The 25,859-nt window shown below is 40.3% G+C and overlaps 1 protein-coding gene across 6 annotated transcripts in view; it reads left to right on the top strand.

Moving 5' to 3' along the window:
- The first annotated feature begins 7,509 nt into the window (after positions 1-7,509).
- Positions 7,510-25,859, top strand: part of fam184ab (family with sequence similarity 184 member Ab) — a 173,221-nt gene continuing 154,871 nt past the window's right edge. For 5 of the 6 annotated variants that reach the window (XM_020528589.2, XM_048597489.1, XM_020528583.2 and 2 more), the window contains exon 1: positions 7,510-7,919. In XM_020528589.2, the coding sequence (XP_020384178.1) occupies positions 7,788-7,919 (132 nt within the window). In that variant the 5' untranslated portion in view covers positions 7,510-7,787. Of the gene's footprint in view, positions 7,920-8,235; positions 8,343-25,859 lie in introns of those variants that run through there. The other variant, XM_048597490.1, reaches the window with a different exon arrangement.

Raw genomic sequence — 25,859 nt, 5'->3', positions numbered from 1 at the left:
ATCAGAATTCTGAAGAAGGGTCTAGGCCCGAAACGTCAGCCTTCCTGCTCCTCTGATGCTGCTTGGCCTGCTGCGTTCATCCAGCTCTACACCTTGTTATCATGACCTTCAATTACTTATTTCAAGTACTGATAATTTTGTGCATCACCTTGTTCTCTACAATACTTGTTTAAAGTGAAATGCAATTCTATTCAAATATCCCTCCACATGCTTGCTGTGGTCATGTGACTTCTGCCTTGAAGAACACTCACTACAGGCATTGCCAGAGTGAGTCCTTTGAGTTGATAGCACAATGACAGAGCCGAGTTAAGAATGAATATTGATGAGCTATACTGTTCCTAAAAAAAAAAGCACTGGAACGTACAGTGCCACTGAAAGCTATTAAAAGTCACAGGAAAGAAAAAAAAACAAGTTAGTTCTGAAATCATTGCTTAAATCTCACAATGGCTGTAACTTTTCCTATCTTGGTAGGCAGAATGGCAAAATTACAAGATTGCAATAGACTTCATTCACAAGCCAGAGCAGTTCTGTGTAGCTACATTTTTATCACTGTTGGGAAGAGGCTGTGACAAGGTGTGTTGTATAATAAATGTCTCTGAACAAAATCTGAAGAATTTTGAAAGCCTTGAAGGCATGTTTTGAACTCCATTCAACATAACATATGAATGTTTTGCCTTTAATATTAGAACTCACTGCGAACAAAAGCATATTTATAGATGTGGGACTGCATTAACTCAGCTCACAGCAGCACATGAATTCAGGCATTTGAACAATCAAAGATAGAATTATCTTGGAAATAAGATATTATATTATGGCAGTACAACTATTAGAAGAAGCTAAATAGGCTGGGGCTTTAGAGGTTTATAACATCATGAGGGCCACGGAGAGGGTGAATAGCCAAGGTCTTGTACCCAGTGTAGGGGAGTCCAAAACTAGAGGGCAGAGGTTTAAGAGGGGAAAAATATAAAAGGGGTCTGAGGGGCAACGTTTTCACACTGAGGGTGGTGCATATACGGAACGAGCTACCAAAGAAAGTGGTGGAGGCAGGTACACTTACATATGAAAGGATGGGTATATGAATAGGAAAGTTTTAGGGGGATATGGGTCAAATGCTGGCAAATGGGACTCGATTAATTTAGGATGTCTGGTCGGCATGGATAAGTTGGACCAAAGAGTCTGTTTCCATGCTGTACATCTCTATGACTCTATAACTGCAAAAAGAAGACTCTGACACTTGAAGAAGTTATAAACGTGCAGAAAATCTGAACTCATAAATCAACAGCTGCAACGCAAACATGGGAGTGCAGGCAGTTTGTCCACATTGTGGAGAAACAGCCCAGACTTGTGGCATCACTTTGAGATGCAGGACAAACTTATTGACTACGTTGAGATGCAGTCTAAGCATTTCAAGAATGACAATATGGACAAAAACAGATTCACAGATGGGCCAGCAGAAAGGTCAAGGTTAAAAAATAAATTGCAAATACTGTGCAAGTCATGATACAAAACAAAAGAAGGCATGTCCAGCATGGTCAAGACAAAGTTGTAACCTCATGAAGCTAAACCATTTTGCATACAAGTGTTTAGCAATGAAGAAGGCAAAAAATTCTATAAAGACTATAGAAACAATTGCTACAGAGATGGTGGTCAATGAATCTGACAAAGTTTAGAACTAGAGAGACATCAAATGAAGATTCAGACAATTCAATCTAAACCTTAGGAAAGGTCAGCAACACCAAACCTAAAGGAGAAAATAATTTGAAACCATTGAGATGAGGACAGCACAACAAGAGAACCAAATGAATATGATAAGCCAGATAGACGTTGGTGCTTCCTGCAATATAACAGGCTTTGCATATCTGCATAACGTTATAAAAAATGGCAATCCAAGGAAAGTTGAGGCTCTGTGATGGACTGATGCTCATCTCAAGAGAACAAATTAATCTGACAGCCTAATTTATGGCAAAATTGAAGATTTAAAATTCAGGTTTTAGACATTATGGTAAAGCTGCTCATCTCAGCAGAAGCATATCGAAAGCTTGGACTAATAATCTTAAATATTTCAGAAGAGATTTACTGTATTTTTTTGTGGTTACTTAACTGATGAACAGGCAAACGGAGTAATATAGAAAGAGTGTGACTTCAAGACTGCAAAGGAAACTTGATAACAAAGCGACAAAAAAAAAATTGCCTTCCTGGACATTGCTAATGCAACAAAAGGAAAGAGAATCTGACGTGTAAATCAACAGATTCTGCTGAGATTTTGAAACCAAACTTGAGATCACATTACTCCACCCAACAAACATTGAAGGAAAAATCGACAACACGTGTAATAGCTTGAGGCCCAAACACACTAAAGATCATGCAAGTAAGTAAATATATATAAAAGTGGAACTATCTAGGATACCAAATAGTCATTCATGCATGAGGACTAATGTTTTGTTTTGTAGAAATTGGGTAACTCACTGTTGCAAAATGCATGCAAATTTGTTTCCTTTTGTTTATAAAAGAGGGATGGTTGAATTGAAATGCAATCATGTACAAATATCCTTCCTGGCTTGCCACAGTCACGTGACCCCTACCATAAAGCATGCTAAATGCAGGCATTCATGTTAGAGTCAGTTCAATAAAAAATGCAGTGCAGGCCATACTGATGTTCTTTAATTTTGTTATAACAACCCTTGTTTCCTAACCTATCTATCTACTTTAAAATAATCCATGCACAAGCATAGCCCAATCCTTTAACCATTTTGCCAGCTCCAAGTAAACAACCATCTCAGCCTATTGATATAACTGAGGATTTAAACTGATGATCCTATTTTGAACCTTCTGCATGGCCTCTACATTATTCACTACATAAGGCAACCAAAACCAACTTAATAACCCAAATGAAATCTAAATTTCCCAGACCAGGAGAAGGGAATGATAATTTCCTCAAGAGGCCATCATTGCTAGTTGGTGGATCATTAGCCAGAAGAAAGAAAGGAATTAATTTTAAGGTTAGGATTCCTTGTGGACCATGCAAATAGGAGTCACCCTTTGGGCCTCATGTGGACCTTCCTTGTCTCAGGCTTGCTGATCCACTTGCAATCATCTCCTGTTTCCCCCCTCTCATTAACTCTGTGCATTTGTGTTAGTATCTACCTGTCATTTCAGCTCCTGGTCAATGAACACATGATAGTTCCATCCAGGCATTTATAGGCCTTGCCAATGATGCCCACATCCCATGAAACAATTCTAATGATGCTGGCCTTTCATTTTCTTGGACCCACTGAGTTCACTGCCCAGTTCAGTGCTCACATCCACTGTATCCACAAACTCTTTAAAATTGGAACAGATGTGTCCCTTGCAATTTGCTCCATAATTTTTCGAATTGTACACCACAGAAGGAGGACATCTGACCTATTTTCCCTCTATCTCCCTTTGAAAAATGTTCAATTTAGTTCTACTCCCTGGTCTTTCCCAAAAGTTCTGAAATGCTTTTAATTTCTTTTTTGTTGATCTGGAGCCTAAGCAGTGCTTTATAATATCTTTCATGTGTTTGTACTCTATGTCTCTATACAAAGGCCAGAGATTCCATATGCTAATTTTAAGCCTTCTCAATTTGTCCTGTCACTTTCAAGACTTGTGAGAGTATTTTCCCAGGTTTCTAAGTTCCAGCATCCCTTCCAAAATAGTATTATTGTGTTTAAACGAAACACAGAAAATCCCAGAAATACTCTGTGGACCTTTCAAATGGCGGGTGGGATTCAGATGCAAATGTCCCTCTTTTTTGACAGGTGACATATTCATGGACTAGACATAAACACTCTTGAACGACGAATAAGATCGGATTACCTGCTAACTCTTTTTTAGATCTCTCACTCATTAAACCTTGGAAAGCACTGGCTGGGGTTGCCCATGATTGTTTCAAAAAAGACATTTGCTAGTTTGCTGTGTGAGATTGCTTTGATTGATAGGTCAGCTGATGTAGCTTCTATATCTGCAGTTTTTGTTGAGATTACTCTAAAGACTATTATTTTGTCATTATGCAGACTTGTCCAGCTTCCCAGTTCGACAGACAGTTTAAACAGTGTTAATAACAACTTTTTTTGATGTGAGATCTGATTGAAATTTGTTTGCTTTTCTGAGATTAGATTAACCACTTTTGTTCAAAACAACTTTAATGGGCTTCATGAATGAGAATTTTTTAAACTTTCAAATGTAGAGAGTGAAAGACCTTTTAGATTATTGTTTATTTTCATGGTCTGCCCTTGAATTGGCATTGAGTTACCATGGAGGGAACATGGTGAGATGCTGTGAGGATTGAGGACAAGAGGGGCTAATGGCTTTTATTACAACTGAAATAAAGTCTAGAGAAATTAGCCATTTATTCTAGTCAGCTGACCTCAGCTACCCTAACCCCTGTGGCTAACAAGAATCTGCTTCTAGGGTCAGGGAGCCCAACATTGTCCCACATCTGCCACCCAAACCCTATGCTTGGAATGAAAATTGTGTGTGAACTGGTGCTTTAGACAAAGGTGATTAGGCCACAGCCAGATTACTGTGTCCAGTTCTGGTCACCATGCTATAGGAAGGACTTGATTGCAAGATTCACTTCAGTTCTTTGAGAATATAAAGAGCAGGAAGGGAGTACAAAAGAGAGTCATTGGAGTGTTACCTGGGATGGAGCATTTGAGCTATGAAGAGACACTAGATAAGCTTGGGTTGTTTTCTTTAGAGCGAAGAAGATTGAGCGGGGGAACCTGATAGAAGTGTATAAGATTATAGGGTGACCAGAAAGCAGCTGTTTACCTTAGTTGAAGGGTCACGAACAAGACGGCACTCTTTTAAATTGAGAGGCAGGTGGTTTAAAGGGGTTTTGCGGAAATTGTTTTTCACCCAGAGGATGGTGGGGGTCTTGATTGCACTGCCTGGGAGGATAGTTAATGCAGGAAATTTCACAACCTTTAAAAAGTGCTTGGATTAACACTTGAGGTATCATAACCTTCAAAGTTACAGGCCTAGTGCAGGAAAATGGGACTAGTGTAGGTTGTCATGTATTTTTGGTGAAACAGACTCGATGGGCCAAAGATCCTCTTCTGTATTGCATGACTCTGTGATTCTAACACTGATAGCTCTATATCATGCAAAGTAACCTACTAATTGGCACCCCTTTGAATGATCTTTGGAAAGTCAACTACATCACACGTGCTATTTCTTCTTTATCCTTCCGGCTCTTTATATTCTCTGTCAAACTGTAAATCTGTCAAACACACATTTCCTTTCATAAAACTATGTTCTTGATTGTGCTTTGATTTTCTAAAGGGCTGCATTCACTGAAATCATGTCTATGCATTCAAATGGTTCCGGGCTGAACATAGCCAGGGATGCAGGGGTGACAGACAGAGCACACAGAGACTGGGGCGCGAGAGGGCCTCTAGGCCCTCTTTGCCCAGTCCCCATGTCCTTTTTGACGACCACCCCAGATCCTACATCTTTTTTAGCCCTGATCCTCAAATCTGGGGCCCTCTCTGCGTGGCCCCTTGACTGGGTTGTGGGTGTCAGCAACCTGTATTTTCTAAGTGCTTAAACACTACTGCTTCCTGAATAATACCCCATGATAAATGTCATGGCAAACTGACCTGTAGTAACCTGTTTTCTTTCTTCCTCTCTCCTTGAATAAGGGTATTATGGTTGCAGTTTTCCAATCTGCTAGTACCATTCCAGAATCCAAGGAAATTTAAAAATCGTAAGCAATACATGTACTAATTCTGCAGCCACTCCCTTTACAGGCCTAAGGTGCAAGCTATCAGGTCCAGGACACTTGTCAGCCTTTCCTCCAAATAGACTGAAGGGGCCTTATGGAATACTCCTGGTCCTATTTCTTGACTCGTATTTCCCTAGTACTTTTCCTTTGGTGCCAGTGGTTGCTTTAAGTTCCTCCTTTTCTTCTGTCACCTAATTTTCTAATATTCTTGGAATGCTATACAAATCTTCTACTGTAAAGACAGAAGATTATGTGATTCATGGTAGTATGCATACCTTTGGGACAGCTCTGGGTTTGAGTCCCATCTTAGGGCTTGTTAAGGATGGAAGGTGGACTTGTAACCTGGTCAGACAAGTTAATCCTGCTCAAGGCAATCGCAAAGCACTGCAACATTCTGGGTATAAGCACGGACAAACCCAAGGGAAGTCCATGGCCTGATGACTGAAAATCAGGACAGGAGAAAAGAATGACAGAGATGGAGAAGACAGATCCAAAATATTTTTCAAAGATTGTTTTATTTCTATAACATTGTTATTATCAATTTGCTCTTGGAGCAACTTGTGATACAAAAAATATCTGAGAGCCACAACAAAAGATCAAAACACTGTCACTTGCTTCAAGTTGTGTGATTCCTATAATTTCTGGGACAGTATTATTTGCAGTACTTGTTACCTCAAAGCACCCAGCAATGTCAGAGAACTCCCACTTCAGTTAAATAGTGATTTTTACTACAGTATTTAATGGATTTTTTGTCATACTTGTATCCTTCTTTAGGATTAACCAACCAATAACCAATTTTACTGGCCAGTAGGGAGCATCAGACAAAAGAAGAAAGCGGGGGTGGGGGCGTCAATGATTTATTTTAGTTCAAAGCACTGCGTACCAAAAACTGAAAACCATTTTTACCCATGCTACACTCGCATTTGCACGTTGTCTGGCTCTGACAGGGTGAGATGACGTGTCTACCACAACTTTGAGGCACTTTGTGACTGGTGGAAACCACATGGATATGAATGAAATCCTGGCTGCTCGTAACAACATCAATGTGCTATCATGCAACCCGTCCTCGCGATGCACCAAAACTACTCCCCTCCCCTCCTCAAATGCACCAACTCACCGTCTCTCCCGATCCATCAAGCCTTTCTTGCACCCCAAACCTCACCCTAGATGAACCAAACCCACCCGTCCCCCGCTGCACCAAACCTCTCCTCCCCCCACCAAATGCACCAAACCGTCCTCCCACAACTGCAGCAACATCCCTCCTTCCTCTCCATTCTCACCCCACCCCGAAGCACCAACTTCCACTGCATCTCCACATGCACCACCAGATGTACCAACGCACTCCCTCCAACTACCCCTTATGCCATTCCCTTCCATCCCAGATGCGCCAACTTCAACGCACTGTCCCCATCCAGTTCCTTCAGCTTCACTCCAATGCACCAACAGCCCGGTACAGTTTCAATGCTCCTAATGCTTCAAACCCCCCCAACCCCGCGGGTTTTGCACTGCCGCTCCTCCACATTCGTCCCGATGAACCGAATACACTCAATGCACCGACTCCGACTGCGATCCCCTCAATGCACGGAGTGCCAACACACTGCCTGGATGAACCGACTCCCTACCCTCCTTCCCCGGCATTACCCCGACTCGATGCACCGTCTCTCCCTCGATCAGGTCTTTGAGGGTGGGGGCAGGTACCGGAAGTGACGTGTGTAAACGGTCGGCGTGCTCCATGGTAACGGCACGAGCGTGTGTGTCGGGGGAGAAACGATAACAACAACATCAGCGGCGGCTCCGGTACCGGCCTTGGCCTGTCGGGCTCAGGGAGGCGGCGGCGATGATAATGATGTGCGCTCTTTGACCATGGCGAGGATACCGACCCCGGGAGCTCCGGCTCCGAGTCACCAGCTGCAGCGGGCCGCTGCCCGGTTAGTGGTTGCCTGCCTTCGGCCGGGGAAGTGAGGAGTGTCCCAGCCTACACCCGGTCCCGGAGCCGCCGGTCCGTTCGTGTCGGTCGTTGCTGGGCTCGAAGCGGAAGATGGCGACCGGAGTCAGTTGGCAGCAACATTACAGCGGCGGCGCCGGCAAAGCGGGCCAGGCCGGAGGAGCTGCCCAGTACAACCAGGAGCTGCACCTGAAGATGAGCAAAAAGATAGCGCAGCTGACCAAGGTGATGGCAGGCGTGGGGTGGGGAGGTTATCAACCCAAAAAAAACATCCACTCCTCCTTGGTTATTTCAACCATTTCTCTCCATTCAGCACCACTGCCATGTCCCACACAAAATCACACAGCAACATGCCTAAAACTCGGCGGCATGCTCCCAATTCAAGGCTCTCCCGACCACCACGACGTTTATTATACATGCAGCGTGATAACTTGACAGTAGGCTAAAACAGTTTTTAACTTACAAACTAAAACAACAGTTTGCGGATTGAGGACGGGAACTTCTCGCTAATATGAGTAACAGTCGGTCATAGTTGTGTTATCATCAACATTAACTCTTGACGGAGGTTTGATTTGTGAGCTGTAGTCAGAGTGAAATCACATACTGATCAGATTCTGTTTCAAATTGGATGTCAGCGGAATAACTTATGTAAGTCATTGTTCACTTGCGTGGCTATTCTTCTTTATTAGGAAAGCTCCGAAGAGCTTTCTGAATTTACAATAATTCCATTCTAATCTATTTATAATTAACACAAATAGATGTACAGGTTCGGAGCAAATTACTGTGCTACAAATGCTGGAATCTGAAGCAAAAACAAAAATTGCTGGAGATCAAAGCGGGTCAGACAGCATCCATGGAGAGAAAGCAAGCTAATGTTTCCAGTGTAGATGACTCTTCATCAGATCTGTGATGAAAAGTCATTTAGACATGAAACATTAGCTTGCTTTCTGTCCATGGATGCTGCCTGACCCACTGTGATCTCCAGTGCAGGTGTACAGGTGAGGTGGATTGGTCATGCTGAATAGCCCATGGTGTCCAGAAATGTGCAGGCTTGGTGGATTAGCCAAAGGAAGTGCAGGATTACAGGTGTAGGGTAGGGAAGGGAATGTGGGTGGGATACTCTTCGGCAGGTTGGTGTGGACTTGATAGTCCAAATGGCTTGCTTCCATAGAATTCTATGAATTTGCAAAGTTCATCTTGCCTTAATCTTTAGATGCCAATTTTAACTTAAATATGGAAATGTTTATGTTAAACAATCATTGAGCTAAATGGGGCCCAAAACTTTTTTTAAATTTTAATTGTACTTTATAGTTTAACTGCATTTTAATATATTTTTCCAAAATATCAGTCAGATTTGGATTTGAATTTCTTTATTGTACAGTTCAAACCTCAGTAAATATTGATACAACTTTAATGTATAGTCACTTTGTGAATTTGAGTAAACTATAATGATGCATTGATTGCTTTTTTTCATTTGTCTTTTGCTATCAGTTATACTCAAGAATTTGGAACATTTTACTATGACACTTATCTATAATTTTGTCAGAAATTACACCGGAGAATTCAAAGTTTGAAATGCTAGGCTAATCTAAAAGCTTTTATCTACAGATGACAGAACAGTATTAGTGCTATCATAAAATGTTATTTTTCTGAGAGAACTGTATGTGAAAAAATATTTTGTACTTTACTTTTAACTAAAAGCTTCTGTGCAGAATGAGGAGTATCCAAAACAGAAGAATTGGCTTTAAAATTGCCTTTTGGGCTCATCTAATGCAATGCATGAGGCAATGTTAGAATGAATTTTTAAATTTATTCTGTGGAAGTCAAATAATTGAACAAGCTGAAAATTGCTAATGTAAACTATAATTAAGTTTAAATGGATATTTCTAACTGCTTCAGAACTACTTTATAATCTTCAAGAGAGGAAGCAACAGATATGTGATTAAAATAGCAGGGTCATTTGCTGACCTTAAGTGGATGGAGAGGCTTGCTGTTTAGCTTGTCAGAAGCTGATGCATAGTTTAAAAACTGTGGGTTTATGTGTGTTTCATTTTTTCTGATCATTTTAAAAGAGACAAAAACTTTGCTGTCTTCGTCATTCCAGATGGTAGAAGTTGCATATTTGTGAGATTTTATCATATATTAGATATAGACAACTGGGATGAAGTGAATCTCTTGAAGAATATAAAGAGTGTAGGGGCATTCTTAACAGGGAAATCAGAAGGACAAAGAAGGGATATGAGAGGGGCTTGGCAGTTAAGGATAATCCAAAGAGATTCTACAAATACATTAAGAGCAAAAGAGCAACGAGAGAGACAATAGGGCCCCTTAAAGATCAACAAGGTTGTCTATGTTTTGAACCTTAGGCGATGGTAGAGCTACCACATGATTATTTCACGTCAATTTTTACTATGGAGAAAGAAATAGAGGCTAAAGAACTCGAGGAAATAAATATTGATGTTTTGAAAACAATTCACAGTGTGGAAGAGGAAATGCTGGAAGTCTTAGAAAACGTAAGGGTGGATAAATGTCCTGCACATAATCTGTTATATCCCAGGACATTGTGGGAAGTTACAGAAGAAATTGTGGGGACGCCAGCAGAAACATTTGTATCATCTGTAGCTACAAGTGGGGTGCCGGAGCACTGGAGGGTGACTGATGTTGTTCCTTTATTTAAGAAAGGCTGTAAGGAGAAGCCTGGGAATTATAGGTCTGTGGGCCTGATTTCCGTGGTGGGTAAGTCGTTGGAGGTGATTGTGCAAGATAGGATTTACATGCATTTGGAGAAGCAAGGACTGATTAGGGATAGTCAGCATGGTTTTGTGCAAGGGAAATCATGTCTCTGAAAATTAATTGAGTTTTTTTGAGGAAGTAACTAAGTAGATTGAGGGCAGAGGGGTAGATGTTATTTACATAGACTTTAGTAAAGCCTTTGAGAAGATTCTGCATGGTAAATTCATTAGTAAAGTTAGATCACATGGGATTCAGTGTGAGCTTGCCAATTGGATGTAAAATAGGCTTTATGGTAGAAGACAGAGGGTAGTGGTGGAGGGTTGTCTTTCAGATTGGAGGCCCGTGACCAGCGGTGTTCCACAGGGCCCACTTTGTTTGTCATTTCTATAGCCAATTTGGATGAGAATATAGGAGACATGGTTAATAAATTTGCCATGACACCAAAATTTATGGCATAGTGGACAGTGAAGAAGGTTATCTAAGTTTACAAAGAGGTCTTGATCAATTGTGTCAATGGGCTAATGAGTGGCCATAGAATTAATGGTGAGGTCCTGGGTAGTGTTGCATAACAGAGAGATGTAGGGGTTCAGGTACATAATTCTTTGAAATTTGCATCACAGGGTTGACAGGGTAGTTAAGAAGGTGTTTAGCATGCTGTCTTCAATGCTCAGACTTTGAGTATAGGAGTTGGAATGTCATGTTGAGTTTGTCCAGGACATTGGTGAATTCGGGAGTGCTGTGTGCAATCTGGTCGCCCTGCTACAGAAAGGATATTATTAAACTGGAGAGGGTTCAGGAAAGATTTACCAGGATGTTACAGGGAATGGAGAGTTTGAGTTCTATTAATAGGCTGGGATTTTTTTCACTAGAGCGTAGGAGGTTGAGGGGTGATCTTATAGAGTTTTATAAAATCATGAGGGCATAGTTAAGGTGAATAGCAAGTGTCTTTTCCGTAGGTTAGGGGGTTCAAAACTAGGGGGCATATTTTTAAGGTGAGAGGAGAAAATTTTTTAAAAAAGGGACATATGGGGCAACTTTTATACTCTGAGCAGTGGATGAGGGTACATTAATGTAAGATGAAGGAACTAAGGGCATTCTGGCTAAGTTTGCAGATGATACACAGAATGAGGGAGGGACAGGTAATATTGAGGAGGCAGGGAGGCTGCAGAAGAATTTAGACAGGTTAGGAAAGTGGACAAAGAAGTGGCAGATGGATTACAATATGAGAAAGTGTGAGGTAGGAAGAATAGAGGCATAGGCTATTATCGAAATGGGGAGAAAATTCAGAAATCTGATGTGCAAAGGGACTTGGGAGGACTCGTCCAGGATTCTCTTAAGGTAAACTTGCAGGTTGAGTCGGTAGTTAGGAAGGCAAATACAATGTTGGCATTTCTTTCCAGAAGACTAGAATATAAAAGCATGGATGTACTTCTGACGCTTTATCAAGCTCTGATCAGACCACATTTAGAGTATTGTGAGCAATTTTGGACCCCGTACCTCAGAAAGGATGTACTAGCCCCGGAGCAGGTCCAGAAGAGGTTCACGACAGTGATCCCAGGAATGAAAGACCATACCTATGAGGAACGTTTGATGACTCTGGGTCTATACCTGATGGAGTTTAGAAGGATGAGGGGGGGATCTCATTGAAACTCGCAGAATACTGAACTGCGTGGACAGAGTGAACGTTGGAAGGATGTTTCTATTGGTAGGAGAGACTGGGACCTGAGGGCACAGCCTTAGAGTAAAGGGAAGACCCTATAGAACAGAGATAAGGAGAATCATCTTCAGCCAGAGAGTGGTGAATCCATGGAATTCATTGCCACAAAGGCTGTGGAGGCCAGGTCATTGAGTATACTTAAGATAGAGATAGATAGGTTCTTGATTGTCAAGGGGATCAAGGGTTATGGGGAGAAAGCAGGAGAATGGGGTTGAGAAACTTATCAGCTATGATTGAGGCAGAGTAGACTCAGGCTGAATGGCCTAATTTCTGCACCTATGTCTTATGGTCTATAGTTACAACATTTAAAAGATATTTGGATAAGTACATGAATAGGAAAGGTTTGGAGGGATATGGGCCAAATGCAGGTAAGTGACTAGTTTTGTTTGGGAATGTGGTCGTCGTGGACTAGTTGGAATGAAGGTCTGACTCTTTGTTGTCAAATTATATTGTTGTCCAGCATATTTTGTAGGTGATACAGATCTCAGTGGTGGTAAATGGTCAAGTGCCTACTGAAGTGCATCTTCAGCATAGAACATTTCCGGTGCATATGCTAACACACACAGATCAGATGCCATTGAATTGTTTGCATAGTAGACAAGACTAATATAGTGACAACATTGTTGCAATCTCAAAGGCTATTACAGAGGGTATGGGCTATCCATACATTCTATAAATAGAGTCATAGAGTCATACAGCACAGAAGCAGACCTTTTGGTCCAACCAGTCCAAGCGAACATAATCCCAAACTAAACTCGTCCCACTTACCTGCTCCTGGCCCATATCCCTCCAAACTCTTCCTATTCATGTATCTTTCAAAATGACTTTTAAACATTGTAATTGTATCCACATCCACCGCTTCTTCAGAAAGTTCATTCCACGCGCAAACCACCCTCCGTGTAAAAAATTTGCCCCTCATGTCTTTTTTAAATCTCTCTCTTCTCACCTTAAAAATGTGCCCCTGGTCTTGAAATCCCCCATCCTAGGAAAAAGACAACTACCATTAACTCTAGCTATGTCTCTCATTATTTTATAAACTTCTGTCAGGTCGCCTGTCAACCTCCTACGCTCCAGTGGAAAAGTCCCAGCCTATCCAGCCTTTCTTTATAACTCAAACCTTCCATACCCGGCAACATCCTGGTAAAGCTGTTCTGAACTCTGTCCAGCTAATAATATCCTCCCTATGACTGGGCGACTGTGAGTACACACATACTAATGTGTAGATGGCTATTAAATGACTTCTTTGTCCATATATCCTTGGAATGCTTTATACATACATTGTAGTCGTGTAAAAGTCAAATTTTTTAGATTGTCTTTAAGGTTAAATTACATGGATACTACTTTTGAGGGGCTGAAATTCATGCTACAGTCCAAAATACCATATCATTAGCAGAAGCCCAATTGATCTCTAAATGAATAAAGAAAAAACAATGAATTACAGTAATTCCTGGATAAAGACAATAGAAACAAAAATGAATTAGTAAGCTTTTATTTATATATACAATAAACTTTCGCACCAAATTAGTGTGAATTGTACATCAAACCACGTAATAGCATGGAAAGAAAAAAATTCATTTCCTCATCATAACATTTATGTACAGGATAATACCTTGACTCACAAATGTTGATCTGTTACCTGCGAAGAACCAGGGGTCAACTTTTACACGAGATATATGGAGTATTCCAGATTTTTTTGGCCAAAAATAGGGGGTTGACTTTTACTCATGTATATACAGTATATCACGCACTCACTAATTTTAATGTATTGATCCAGCCTGCAGATTCAGAAGATGATGCATAGTTCCCTTAGAAATTATTTCACAAATTGCTATATAGTCCATTTTATATTGTATCCTTTAAGTGTAAATCTTAATTCTCATTTGTGCCTTATTCAATCTGCCAAGTTAGTTTTACTGCATTTAACAGATGAGAAGCTAAAATGATGAGTCATAAAATAATGGAATATCCCAGGGATAAATTGACCAAATTGCAAATGTGCTGGCAGCAGGGACTGATGTTATTTTTACTCACGATGCGAGTTTTCCGTAGGGCATTACGTCAAATGCATTAGAATTACAAGTAAATATGGTTTATGCAACAACAAACTCGAGTTATATGATCTTTCATCATGACTACATATTTAATTGATGCAGATTTACTTATTTTGTAACTGTTTCAGTATTAACTATCGACTACTTTCCTCAGTTTATGATATCTGAAAAGACTGAACTCTCTGATTAAAAAATCTTTCCCACCATTGATGGAAATATCTGAAGGACATTTTGTGCTATTTTAACAATGTAAAGTCAATATAGACAAGATATTACTTAATGGGCAACTAATATAGCAAGTTAAAGAATCATAGAATCCCTACAGTGTGGAAACAGGCCCTTCGGCCCAACAAGTCCACACCGAACCTCAAAGCATCCCACCCAGACCCACCCCACTATAACCCACCTAATCTACACATCCCTGAACACTACGGGCAATTTAGCATGACCAATCCACCTAGCACGCACATCTTTGGATTGTGGGAGGAAACTGGAGCACCCGGAGGAAACCCATGCAGACACAGGGAGAATGTGCAAACTCCACACAGACAGTCGCCCGAGGGTGGAATTGAACCCGGGTCCCTGGCGCTGTGAGGCAGCAGTGATAACCACTGAGCCACCGTGCTGCCCCAAAACGTACTCAATAAAGCAACTGAAATATGCCTTATGAAGAATTTTATGTTATGCCATGTTTCTGGTAGATACATAGCTTAAAGATTGAGTTCCCAATCTTCCAGCAACCTCACTGCTCCCTGTCACATGCGGTCATTCTTCCTGTGTCCCACCAAAATTATTCCTTTCAATTTGTATATTCTTGAGATAGGATGGTCTATCTCACTCTCCTTGTTCGCTAAATCTCCAAATATTCTGCCAGTCTTGTCCACTTCTTTTCAAATAAGAAATAAGCTTTCACAAGCATTCATATCAGTTTATCACGCAAAAGAAAGTTCACCCTGCTCTTCACAGTTAAAGCTGCTTTGTTCTCTATCTAAAAAGCAGCCGTTCCTTTTCCGTGTCAATCTATAAAGTGCCACTTAGTTTGTAATAGATTTCGATTTTGGTTCCTAACTCCATGACATTCGGCTCAAATGGGTCTGCTGTCGGCAGAGTTTGGGTATAACCAGGATCCCCCCTCACGAACATTTTGTTTCACTTTAAGTTTTAAAATGTAACTGCCTTGTAAATGCCTACATTTGTGGCAAATTTAAGATGTGTGTAGAAATTATTGTTTGGGTTTCTCTTCTATTGTTGTGTAAAATTGATTTTCTTAACTATCAGTATAAATTGAACACTTTTTTTCTTAAATTTAGGTTCTTAAAAAGAGATTTTAATTCAAAAACCAGGAAACGTTTGCTTTGGATCATTTAATTTAAAGGCTGAGATTTGCTGAACCTTTTTAAAGTAATTGATATATTTTCTTAGGTTTGATTTCAATCAAATTCTTGCAAAGGAAGCCTTTTCTTCAAGAAAAAATGTTTAGTCTTCAAACGTAATAACTACTTTTAAGGTTGGGTTAAATCTTGAAAATAATCTTTAGTCATGTTATTGCTTACTTTTATGTAACTAGTTTAGAGTTCTTCAAATTGAACAGCAATAATATGATCAGGCTAGTGTTATGATTGTTTTGTTCTGCAGAGAAATACTAATGCATATACATTGTACAGACACTCAAATCCTTTGTATCAACATACTTTACATGGGTTTTGTGATGTTTGCAAATATTTAGTGCTTTTTTTCTGCTTTTAGAAGAGGTTAGTTAATTTAATCTTGTAGGCTATTTTGTAGATGTTATGGTTCTCATAAAAAAAGGAATAGGAGTAGGCTATTGAGCCCATTGGACCTACTGTACCATTCAATGTGATTATGGTTGATTTCATCATGGCCTGAACTCTACTTTCCTATCTGCTGTCTATGACCCTTCACTATCTTATTGATCAAGAATCTGCCTAACTCGGCCTTGAATACGTTAAGTGACCCAGTCTCGACAATTTTTTTGTGGAAGAAAATTCCAAACAATCTCAATGCTCAGAGAAGAAATTCCTCCACGTCGCCATCTTAAATGGAGACCCCTTATTTTTAAACTGTGCTGTCTAGTTCTAGATTCATTCCATTACAGGAAACATCACAAGAGAAAGTGAGTTTATTATTTAGAAAAAGCAATCCTTGCTTTAAAACTGTATCTTTTCAATTTATTATATTTAGGGGAGGTGAAGGCCTATTGGTAGTATCACTGGACTATTAATCCAGAGACACAGATAATGTTCTGGGAACTCAGGTTCAAATCCTGATATGGCAGATGGTGCAATTTGAATTCAATAAAATAAGACCTGAAGTTAAGAGCCTATTGATGACCATGAAATCAATGCCAATTGTCGTAAAAACCCATCTGGCTGACTGATGTCCTTTAGCGAAGGAAATCTGCCCTCCTTACCTGATCTGGCCAACATGTGACTCCAGACCCACAGCAATGTGTTTGACTCTTAACTGCCCTCTGGACGATTAGGAATGGGCAATAAATGGTGGCTTAGCCAGTGACATCCTCATTCCATGAATGATTAAAATAAAAAATCCCAGCTAAACATGCAATTGACCAGGTATAAATATTATCCCCTTCAGATACAAGTCCTTGATTATCTTGAGGTGAAAGTCTGTAAGAAACTAGATATGGTACATGAACACTATTAACTCTAAAAATAGTTACTTATTACCCAAGAACATCCAATTTGGAAAAGGGAAACCCAATGTTTTGCCCATGTATGATTTTGCTTGATCAAAGGTAATCTAGGATTTTCCTGATTTTTGCCCAAATGTGGGCAATGTGTTAGGTGATAACTAGTATGCTGCTTCAATGAGAATGCACCAGCTCACCTGTCACTTAGCTCCTGAAGAGCTGAGGGGCAAGTGTGAGTGAATATCTCATTCTATCACGCGTCTTCCTATTGGTTATTCAAGAAGGTAATTTGTTTCAATCACCTTATTATGGAGTTTGGATTGCAGGGAGATGGGTGTCAGTGGGGTTGGATATAAGGGTAGGGGTGGCTTTCAGAAGCTACTCCTTTTTCCCTCAAGGTGCCTGTGATCAAAGTTTCGCAGCTAGGAAACTCGCCATATTTCTTGCCATCAAACGACATAGGTGATCGAGATGGTGGCCAGTTAAGGCAATCAATTGGTGATTAATTGATCATTTAGGGCTTTAATTACTGGTGGTGAGAAAGCTACTCCTTGAGCTTCTCACCCAGCACTTTAATTACAGAGGTGGCAAGGAGCGGATGAGTTTCTCTCCAGGACCAACTTGCCTGATGAACTAGTGGTACTACTGCTGATAATCCAGATATCCAGGTAATGTTCTGGGTACCTGGGTTCAAATCCTGCCATGGCAGATGGTGCAATTTGAGTTCAATAGAAATCTGAAATAGAGAGTCAAATGATGACCGTAATACCTGTATAGATGGTCAGAAAAAAGTACTGTTTAGTTCACTAATATACTTTAGGGAAGGAAACTACTGTCCTTACTTGGTCTGGCCTGTATAGCCTATATACTGTGGATGCATTGCAATTAAGAATGAGTAGTATATGCTTGTCCAGCCAGCAGCACCTGCATCTCATGAATAATAATAATAAAAATCATTTTCTTGTGCTTCTCTTGCCACTTCCTGGGAGGGAAAAATCACACCCTTAGTGCCCAAGTTACGAAACTTAACATCATTATGAAGCTTTGAAACATGAAGTACTAGTTTCATGAACACTATAAAAATATGTGTAACTAAAACACAAGTTGCTGGAAGAGCTCAGTCTGGCAGCATCTGTGAAGAAAAATCAGAGTTAATGTTTCAGATCTGGTGACCCTTCCTCAGAACAGTTTTTGGAAGGGTCACTGGACTCGAGACGTTAACTCTGATTTCTCTTCACAGATGCTCCCAGACCTGCTGAGCTTTTCCAGCAACTTCTGTTTTTGTTTCTGATTTACAGCATTTGCAGTCTTTTGATTTTAATCAAAATATGTGTATTCTACATGTGAGAAAAAGAATGCAAGTAAAGTGCATCTATTTATATGAAACTACAAATCCTTGTTCCCAGCCCTTTGTAATTACATTATTCTTGCTTAATTGTCAGCAGTGTATAATGTTTATTTTTCAATTATGTTTTAATTGACCAAACATTTTGAAAGACATGACTTTCATAACAGTCTTTTATAGTGAGCAAATACAATAAACTATGCCGATTATTTTAATCTCTAAGATGTAGTTGCAAACAATGGTGTTTTTTATGTTATATTAATACCTTTGTACTAATCATTTGCAGAAAGGAAAATAAATTGTTGGGTAATACTTGACACTTGACAATAGTTAGTAAAAATAATCAAGTAACTCACCAAGTATGAATTGTATTATGATAGATGTTCACTGGCTCAGTTTCCTCGAACCTGTTTACTTATGGTGTGCTAATTCATCTGAAATGTTTGCTAGTGATAGGGAAATGGAAATTGAGTATTGATATTTGAAGTTAATACAGCCTGCCTACATGACTGTGAGGGTATTTTCTTGCAAAAGACACATGCATCACCAAAATCTGTTTTGTTTAAAACATTGTATAGACATTGCATGACACAAAGAAAATTATGCTTATATTTCTGAGTGAGCTCTGAGTATATAAAATGACTTGCGTTTTCCTTCACATGAATAATTTATACAGTTACTCAGATGAATTTTAGAGTCTAGCTGTGATTGAGATGCTTCATTTAATAGTGCATTGTGTGTAAGTCTGGTCAGTACAGGAATGCCTTTGTTTCTCTAGCCCTTTTCATGCTTCTCTGTTTCTGGTTTTGAGACCCGTGCACAATTGTTCTATTTTCCAACCAGCAGTCAATGTAGATGACAACTTCCCATCATGTGCCTTAAAACATGTTGAATTCCATGACCTAAAAAGATTGCCCTTCTTCCTGGACCTTTCCTTCACTATTAAAAGAGTTACTCACCATTCTACTCAACCATCTGTTCCCTTCACCATCCTAACTTGTGTCATTATTGACATCCCACAGCTAAAAAGATTTCTGTCTTACACTTTCCTCATCCTCTTTCCCACTTCACTCACTTTGTTCACCTCCTATCCCCCAGTCCTTTCCCTTGTCGTCTTTCTTATTCCTCTTTGGTCCCTCTTGCCAGTATGCTTTCTCTCTCCTCTCCCACCCTTAAATCCCCTAACACCCTCCTCTTCCTTGCTCACTTATTTCTTCAACTATTCATTTATTCCTCATATCCTGTAGCCTCGCTTGACACGATTACTGCACTTTCTATGTACATTGCTATAAGAAATTGATTAGTGCTTAATTGTAATGCTGTGAGGTGAAAACCATATAGTTTAATTATTCTTAAATAGATGTGCACAAAGGTCGTATAAATCTGGTGAGCATCTACTTGTGGGAGGATTGTAAAGTTGATTAAAATGAAGAAATGGCAGCAAATTGAAACTGCCTGAGAAGATTCTGAGACAGAAGAATCTGTCTGTTTTAGTTAATACCAAAGTGAGCTTGTCTTATAGCTGGCTTGCAGGAAAAGAAAAGCCAGTGATGTACCAAAAGAACAGTGCTAGTGGCAATGCTGGAAATCTATGAGAGCAACCCAATAAGTTCTTTTCCCTCTGTATCTTTGTGTGGTGGATTGCATATTATTGTCATATTGGGACTCTATTATATTTTGAAACAATTGCATGCACAAACCTGGTTTTACTTTGGAAAGAAAGACTGGCATTAATATAGTGCTGTTAAAATCCTCAATGTCCCAAAGTGCTTTCAGTGTTTCTGTCTATGACAGTGTTGGTGTCAATATCTACTACTTTGCATTTCTTTCTGAGACCATAATAGTTTTGATGGATCTGGAGTATAGGAACATTACTTTTGTGCATATTGGGCTACCCATACATTCTAATGAGTTCTCTTTCTTTGGCTTGCTTGTTGAGAAATTAGCACCAAGGTTGGGTTGTTAATACTGGCTGCTAACGTTCTAAGTTATGCAGCCACAAAGATGGTCCATGGATTGGCAGGCCAACGCATTCACTTCTGGCTTCTCTCGTCGCTGCTTACACGGGCCTCAGAAGTCTGCAATGCAGCTGAAAAAATTAGTGGGGGAATGTAGCTGGCTGCTTGCTGTAAGCCTACCTTTATTGCTCAATATATACTTGAGGACTCCTCAGTCCCATATACTAAATGAACGACCTTATTGACAGCCTCATAAATAGGGCCGCGAATCATTTGCTCACCATCCATGCTTCCTCCTGAAATAAGGTGCAAAGACAATCTGCAATACAATGGCTACCCTGATCTCTCACTGTATATTATGCAAACTCATGACCTCCAATATTAACTCCGTTTCTGTGTTCATTGCTGCCAGATCTGCTAAGTATCTCCAGCATTTTCTATTGTTACTGGTATTAATAAATGTTATTTCATAGTACAGAACTAGATGTATGTCAAAAATTTGAGCAACAGGTGAAGCTCGCTGTTTGACACTGCTACTATGAGTAGCAACATTAGTTGTCTTCACTATAAATAGGATGCTGCCAACAATCCAAAAAGATGATCTGCCTATCACACAAATGAATAATGTGGTAAATGAATTTTCGAAGCTGGGAGATACTTGGTATTTAAGCCATACATCCTGAAGTCTGGCAGATTATATCAAATAGCATGTCTGAACTGAAAGTTCTAAAGAAGAGTCACACTGGAGTCAAATGTTCATTCTTCTTCTCTCTCCACACTTGCAGCCCGACCTGCTGAGTTCCTCCCAATGTTCTCTGTGCTTGTTTCTTTTTTTTAAGCATCAATAATATTTTGATTTTAATGCTGTGGGTACAGGTACAAGAACAAATCCTCTTATCAGCTGGGCAAATTTATATTCAACAATTGAATCTGGATCTGAAAGATGGATTGGGGCTGCAGCAGGTGATGAAAGAGCCAAGAGGAGAAACCTGCTGAATCTTACCTTCACCAATCTACCTGTCACAGATTCATCTGTCCATGACAGGATATGCAAAAATGACCAGTACATGGAAAGGGGACACCGGGAGAAACCTTTTCCCTTGATGGAGGGATCAATGACCAGTTGGTATAGATTTAAGGTAAAGAATAGAAGGTTTAGAGGTGATGTGACAAAAAAAATTTCAATTAGAGGGTGGTGGAATCTAGAACTTGCTGAGTGGCAGAGGCAAAAGCCCTTATAACATTTAAGAAGCATTTAATACCATAAAATATCGGAGCAGAATTAGGCCTTTCAGCCCACTGAGAGTGCTCCGCCACTTGATCTTGGCTGATAATGATTCTCAACCCAATTCTGCTTTTTGCCTGTGACTCTTGATCCCCTTACTTACCAAGGACCTATCTAACTCCGTCTTAAATACACTCAATGACTTGGTCTCCACAGCCTTCTGCAGCATTGAGATCCACAGATTCACAATCCTCTGGCTGAAGAAATTCCTCCTCATCTCGGTAGTAAAGTGTCGTCACTTCACTCTGAGACAGTGCCCTCGGATCCTCATCTCTCCTACTAATGGAAACATCTTTTCCACGCCCACTCTTTCCAGGACCCTCCGTATTCTGTAAGTTTCAATGAGATTCCCCCTCATCCTTCTAAACTCCACTGAGTACAGACCCAACGTCCTCAACTGCTCCTCATATAACAAGACCTTCATTTAGACATGCAGGTGTGATGCCAAGGCATTCAAGGCTATGGACCAATTGCTCAAAGATGTTATTAGAGTAGTTAGATGGCTGTTTTTTGACTGGCATAGACACGATGGGCCAAAGGGGCTATTACGATGTTGTAGATCTCCATGACTCCACATTGTCCTTGGGAAGACAAAGTCCATCTTCACATTGAGGATACCACCCGTAGCATTTAATGGCAATACCACCATGATGCTAACAGGATAAATTCAAAATAGATTCAGCATTTCAAAACTGGGCATCCATGAGCTGCTATCAGTCATCAGCAGAATTTTATTCTGTAAATGTAATCTCATAGCATATCCCTCATTCTACCATTACCATCAAGCTAACGCAGTATATCCCTCACTCTACCATTACCATCAGGTAAAGTATGGTGCAATGAAGAATGCAGGATACCTTTCCAGGAGTAGCACCAAGCTTACCAAAGAAAAAGGTATTAAGCTGGTGAAGCTACAACACAGAAGTATTTGCTTGCCAAACAACAGAATCATGCAACAACCATCGATTTATATTAAATCTCCGCACTCCTCTTACAACCTGTTGTGGACAATTCAGCAACTAACCAGAGGATACTGAATGTAACAAAAATACGGTCACCAATGACACCACAGCAGCAGCACTGAATGCTTCTGCTCCAGAGCTAGCCAGGCCTCTAGCCAAGCTGTTTCATTCATTGTAGCTGTTAACACTGGCACTAATCAGCAATATGGAACGTTACTCTGGCATGTTATACTTAAAGACCAGAGCAAATCTAATCGGGCAAATTACTACCCATCAGACTACTCGATCATCAGAAAAGTGATGGAAGGGAACTTTGACAGCGCTAATGGTATTTACGTGGCAATAACCTGCTCACTAATTAAAACCAAAAGAACTGTGGATGCTGTAAATCAGGAACAAAAACAAAGTTGCTGGAAAAGCTCAGCAGGTCTGGCAGCATCTGTTAAGGAGAAAACAGAGTTAACGTTTCGGGTCTGGTGACCCTTCCTCAGAACTGAGGAAGGGTCACCGGACCCAAAACGTTAACTGTTTTCTGATTCCTCAAAGCTTGCCCACTATCTGCAAAGCCAGGAGTGTGATGGAATACTCACCATTTATAGAGTCATAGAGGTCCACAGCATGGAAACAGGCCCTTTGGCCCAACTTGCCTAAATGAATGGAGCTTACTCAGACTCAAAATGTTCAACAGCATCCAAGACAAAGCAGCTTGCTTGACTGGCATCCTATCCACCACATTAAAAATTCAGACCTTCCACCACTGACACATAGTGGCAGTAGCTTGTGCCATATACAAGATGGACTACAACAACACATCAAGCCTCACTGGGTACCACTATCCAAACCTGGGACTTCTAAATAACGATAAAGACAGCAGACATTTGGGAATACCACCTTTCAAGTTTCACTCCAAGCCACACACCATCCTGACACAGAACTAAATCGCCATTCCTTTAATGTCACTGGATCAAAATCCTGAAACTCTGCCCCTAATAACATTACGTGTATATTTGATGTAGATCTCCTGTAGCAGGTTTTCCACCATGTTCTGAAGGACAATTCAGGCGGCAAATGCTGGCTTTGCCAGAAACATCGCCATCCCACTAAAGAATAAAAAAAGTTTGTGTAAGGGTAATTTTATTTTAATTCACGGGATGTGGGCATCACTGGTTAGGCTAGCATTTATTATGCAGCCCTAATTGCACAAAAGACAATATAAGAATCAACCACATTACCGTGGATCTGGAGGTATAGGTAGGCCAAACCAGTAAGGATGGCAGATTTCCTTTCCTAAAGGGCATTAGTGAACCAGATGGGCTTTTACAACAATTGACAGGAGTAACACAGTTGCCATCAGGCTGGCTTTTTATTCCAGATTTTTAATGAATTCAAATTTCACTCTTTGCCATGGTGGGATTTGAACTCATATCCCAGAACATTAGCCTAAGGTTTTGGATTATTATACTAGTGACATTACCACTCCGCCACCATCTTTCCATGAATATATACATGAAAGGAATTATGACCTGCTGTTTGAATTTTTATTCAATGACGGCCAACTCAATGGCAACCTTCAAACTGAACAATTAGATAAACATTTACAGATTATAATAACATTAAATATGACCTGCCGTGTTCCTACCTGGAGGTTGCTGGGGCCAGGAGTATTGTTGCCAGTCTTGAAGGACATATGTAAACCGAATAGCTGCACTTATTGGGGACAAAGGTGTCAAGGAGCATGCAATCTTTGATTTACTTTTGCATTTTAAACAGATTGCCTTGTCGAAGTTAAATTTGTAACAGTTTCAACCAGTAAAGTTTAAAAAATATTTCTTCAAAAATAAAGGGGTATAGCCTTGAGACAAATGGTAAAGCAATTATATTTTCTGTTAGTGCCTTTAATTCAAAAACCAGCCAACCACCACTTAATGTGGCGGAATACACTTACTGCATGAGGCTTGAGTAATCAAAGTTAGTACTTTGTGTGGGACATAACTGATGACAAATGGATAATTGGTAGTCGTGCTATGATCTGTGCAAAACCACATTTCTTGTCTTAGCTCTTTTATTAGTAGGTCACATATTGAAGTGAATCAGGATCAGGGGTGAAAACCCATATCTAGGACAACAGAAGATGATTGTAGTTTACTCATTGACGATTGTGGTTGCATGATTGGTTCAGTTGCATCTCCAGTAATGAAGCAATCTGTGCCTGCGTGTAGCAAGACCTGGAAAACATACAGGCTTGTGTGGATGAGTGGCAAGTATTATTCATCCCACACAAGTGCTACAGATGATTGCTTGTTTAAAAAATATTCACTCATGGGATTTGGGTGAGGCTGGCTGGGCCACCGTTTATTGCCCATCCATAGTTGCCCATGGGAAGATGATGATGAGCTGCCTTCTTTAACTGCTGCAGTTCATTATAGGACACTCACAATGCCATTAGGGAAGGAGTTCCAGGATTTTGACCTAGCAACACCAAAGGAATAATGATATATTTCCAAGTCAAGAGGTGAATAGCTTGTAGGAGGATTTGAAGATGGTGGTATTGCCATATGTCTGCTGCCCTTGTCCTTTTAGATGGAAGTGGTTACAGGTTTGAAAGGTGCTTTGAATTTTTGCAGTGCATCTTGTAGATAGTATGCACTGCTGTTAGTGATTATCGGTACTGGAGGTTTTAGAGGTTCTGTCAATCAAGTGGGCTGCTTTATCTTGAATGGTGTCAAGCTTCTTGAGTGTTATGGGGATAGCCTGGAGCTGAGATGACTGACCTCCAACTTCCACAACTATCTTCCTAGATACCAAGTATGACTCCAACCAGTGGAGAGTTTTCCCCCTGATTCCCATTGAGTCCAGTTTTGCCAGATCTCCTTCATTCCACACTCAGTTTAATGCAACCTTTATGTCAAACGCAGTCACTGTCACTTCACCTCTGGAATTCAGCTCTTTTGCCCATCTTTGGATCAAAGCTGTAATGAAGGCAAGAGATGAATGGCCCTGGTAGAATCCAAACTAAGCCAGAATGAGCAGCAACCAAAACTTTTATGTTATTGCTAAGCAACTTGATAGCATTTGTTGATAGCACCTTCCATCACTTTGATGATAAAGAATACTAATATGGCAGTAATTTCTGCATTTTGTGTATAGACATGCCAGCACAATTTTCCACAGTTTTGGGTGGATGTCAGTGTTGTAGCTCCATAAGGGAGAATTCAGTTATCTCTCTGTGACATTAGATAACATTACTGTCATTGAACACCCCACTGTGGACATTTTGGGGTTGTGATTGTCTTGAAACTTAACTGTGGTTACTCGAGCAAGTCAGAGGCTGGAAATTCTGTGGTAATTTTCTTCCTGATGCCCCCTAGTCTCAGCAACTATCAAGGAGCACAAGTTAAAGTTGTGATGGAATATTTTCCACTTGCCTGGATAAGTTCAGCTGC

Source organism: Rhincodon typus, chromosome 5 (genome assembly GCF_021869965.1).
Source record: "Rhincodon typus isolate 14 chromosome 5, sRhiTyp1.1, whole genome shotgun sequence".
NCBI classification, from domain to species: domain Eukaryota; kingdom Metazoa; phylum Chordata; class Chondrichthyes; order Orectolobiformes; family Rhincodontidae; genus Rhincodon; species Rhincodon typus.
The sequence above is the reverse complement of the archived record's forward strand: the minus strand, read 5'-3'. Positions and strand labels throughout refer to the sequence as shown.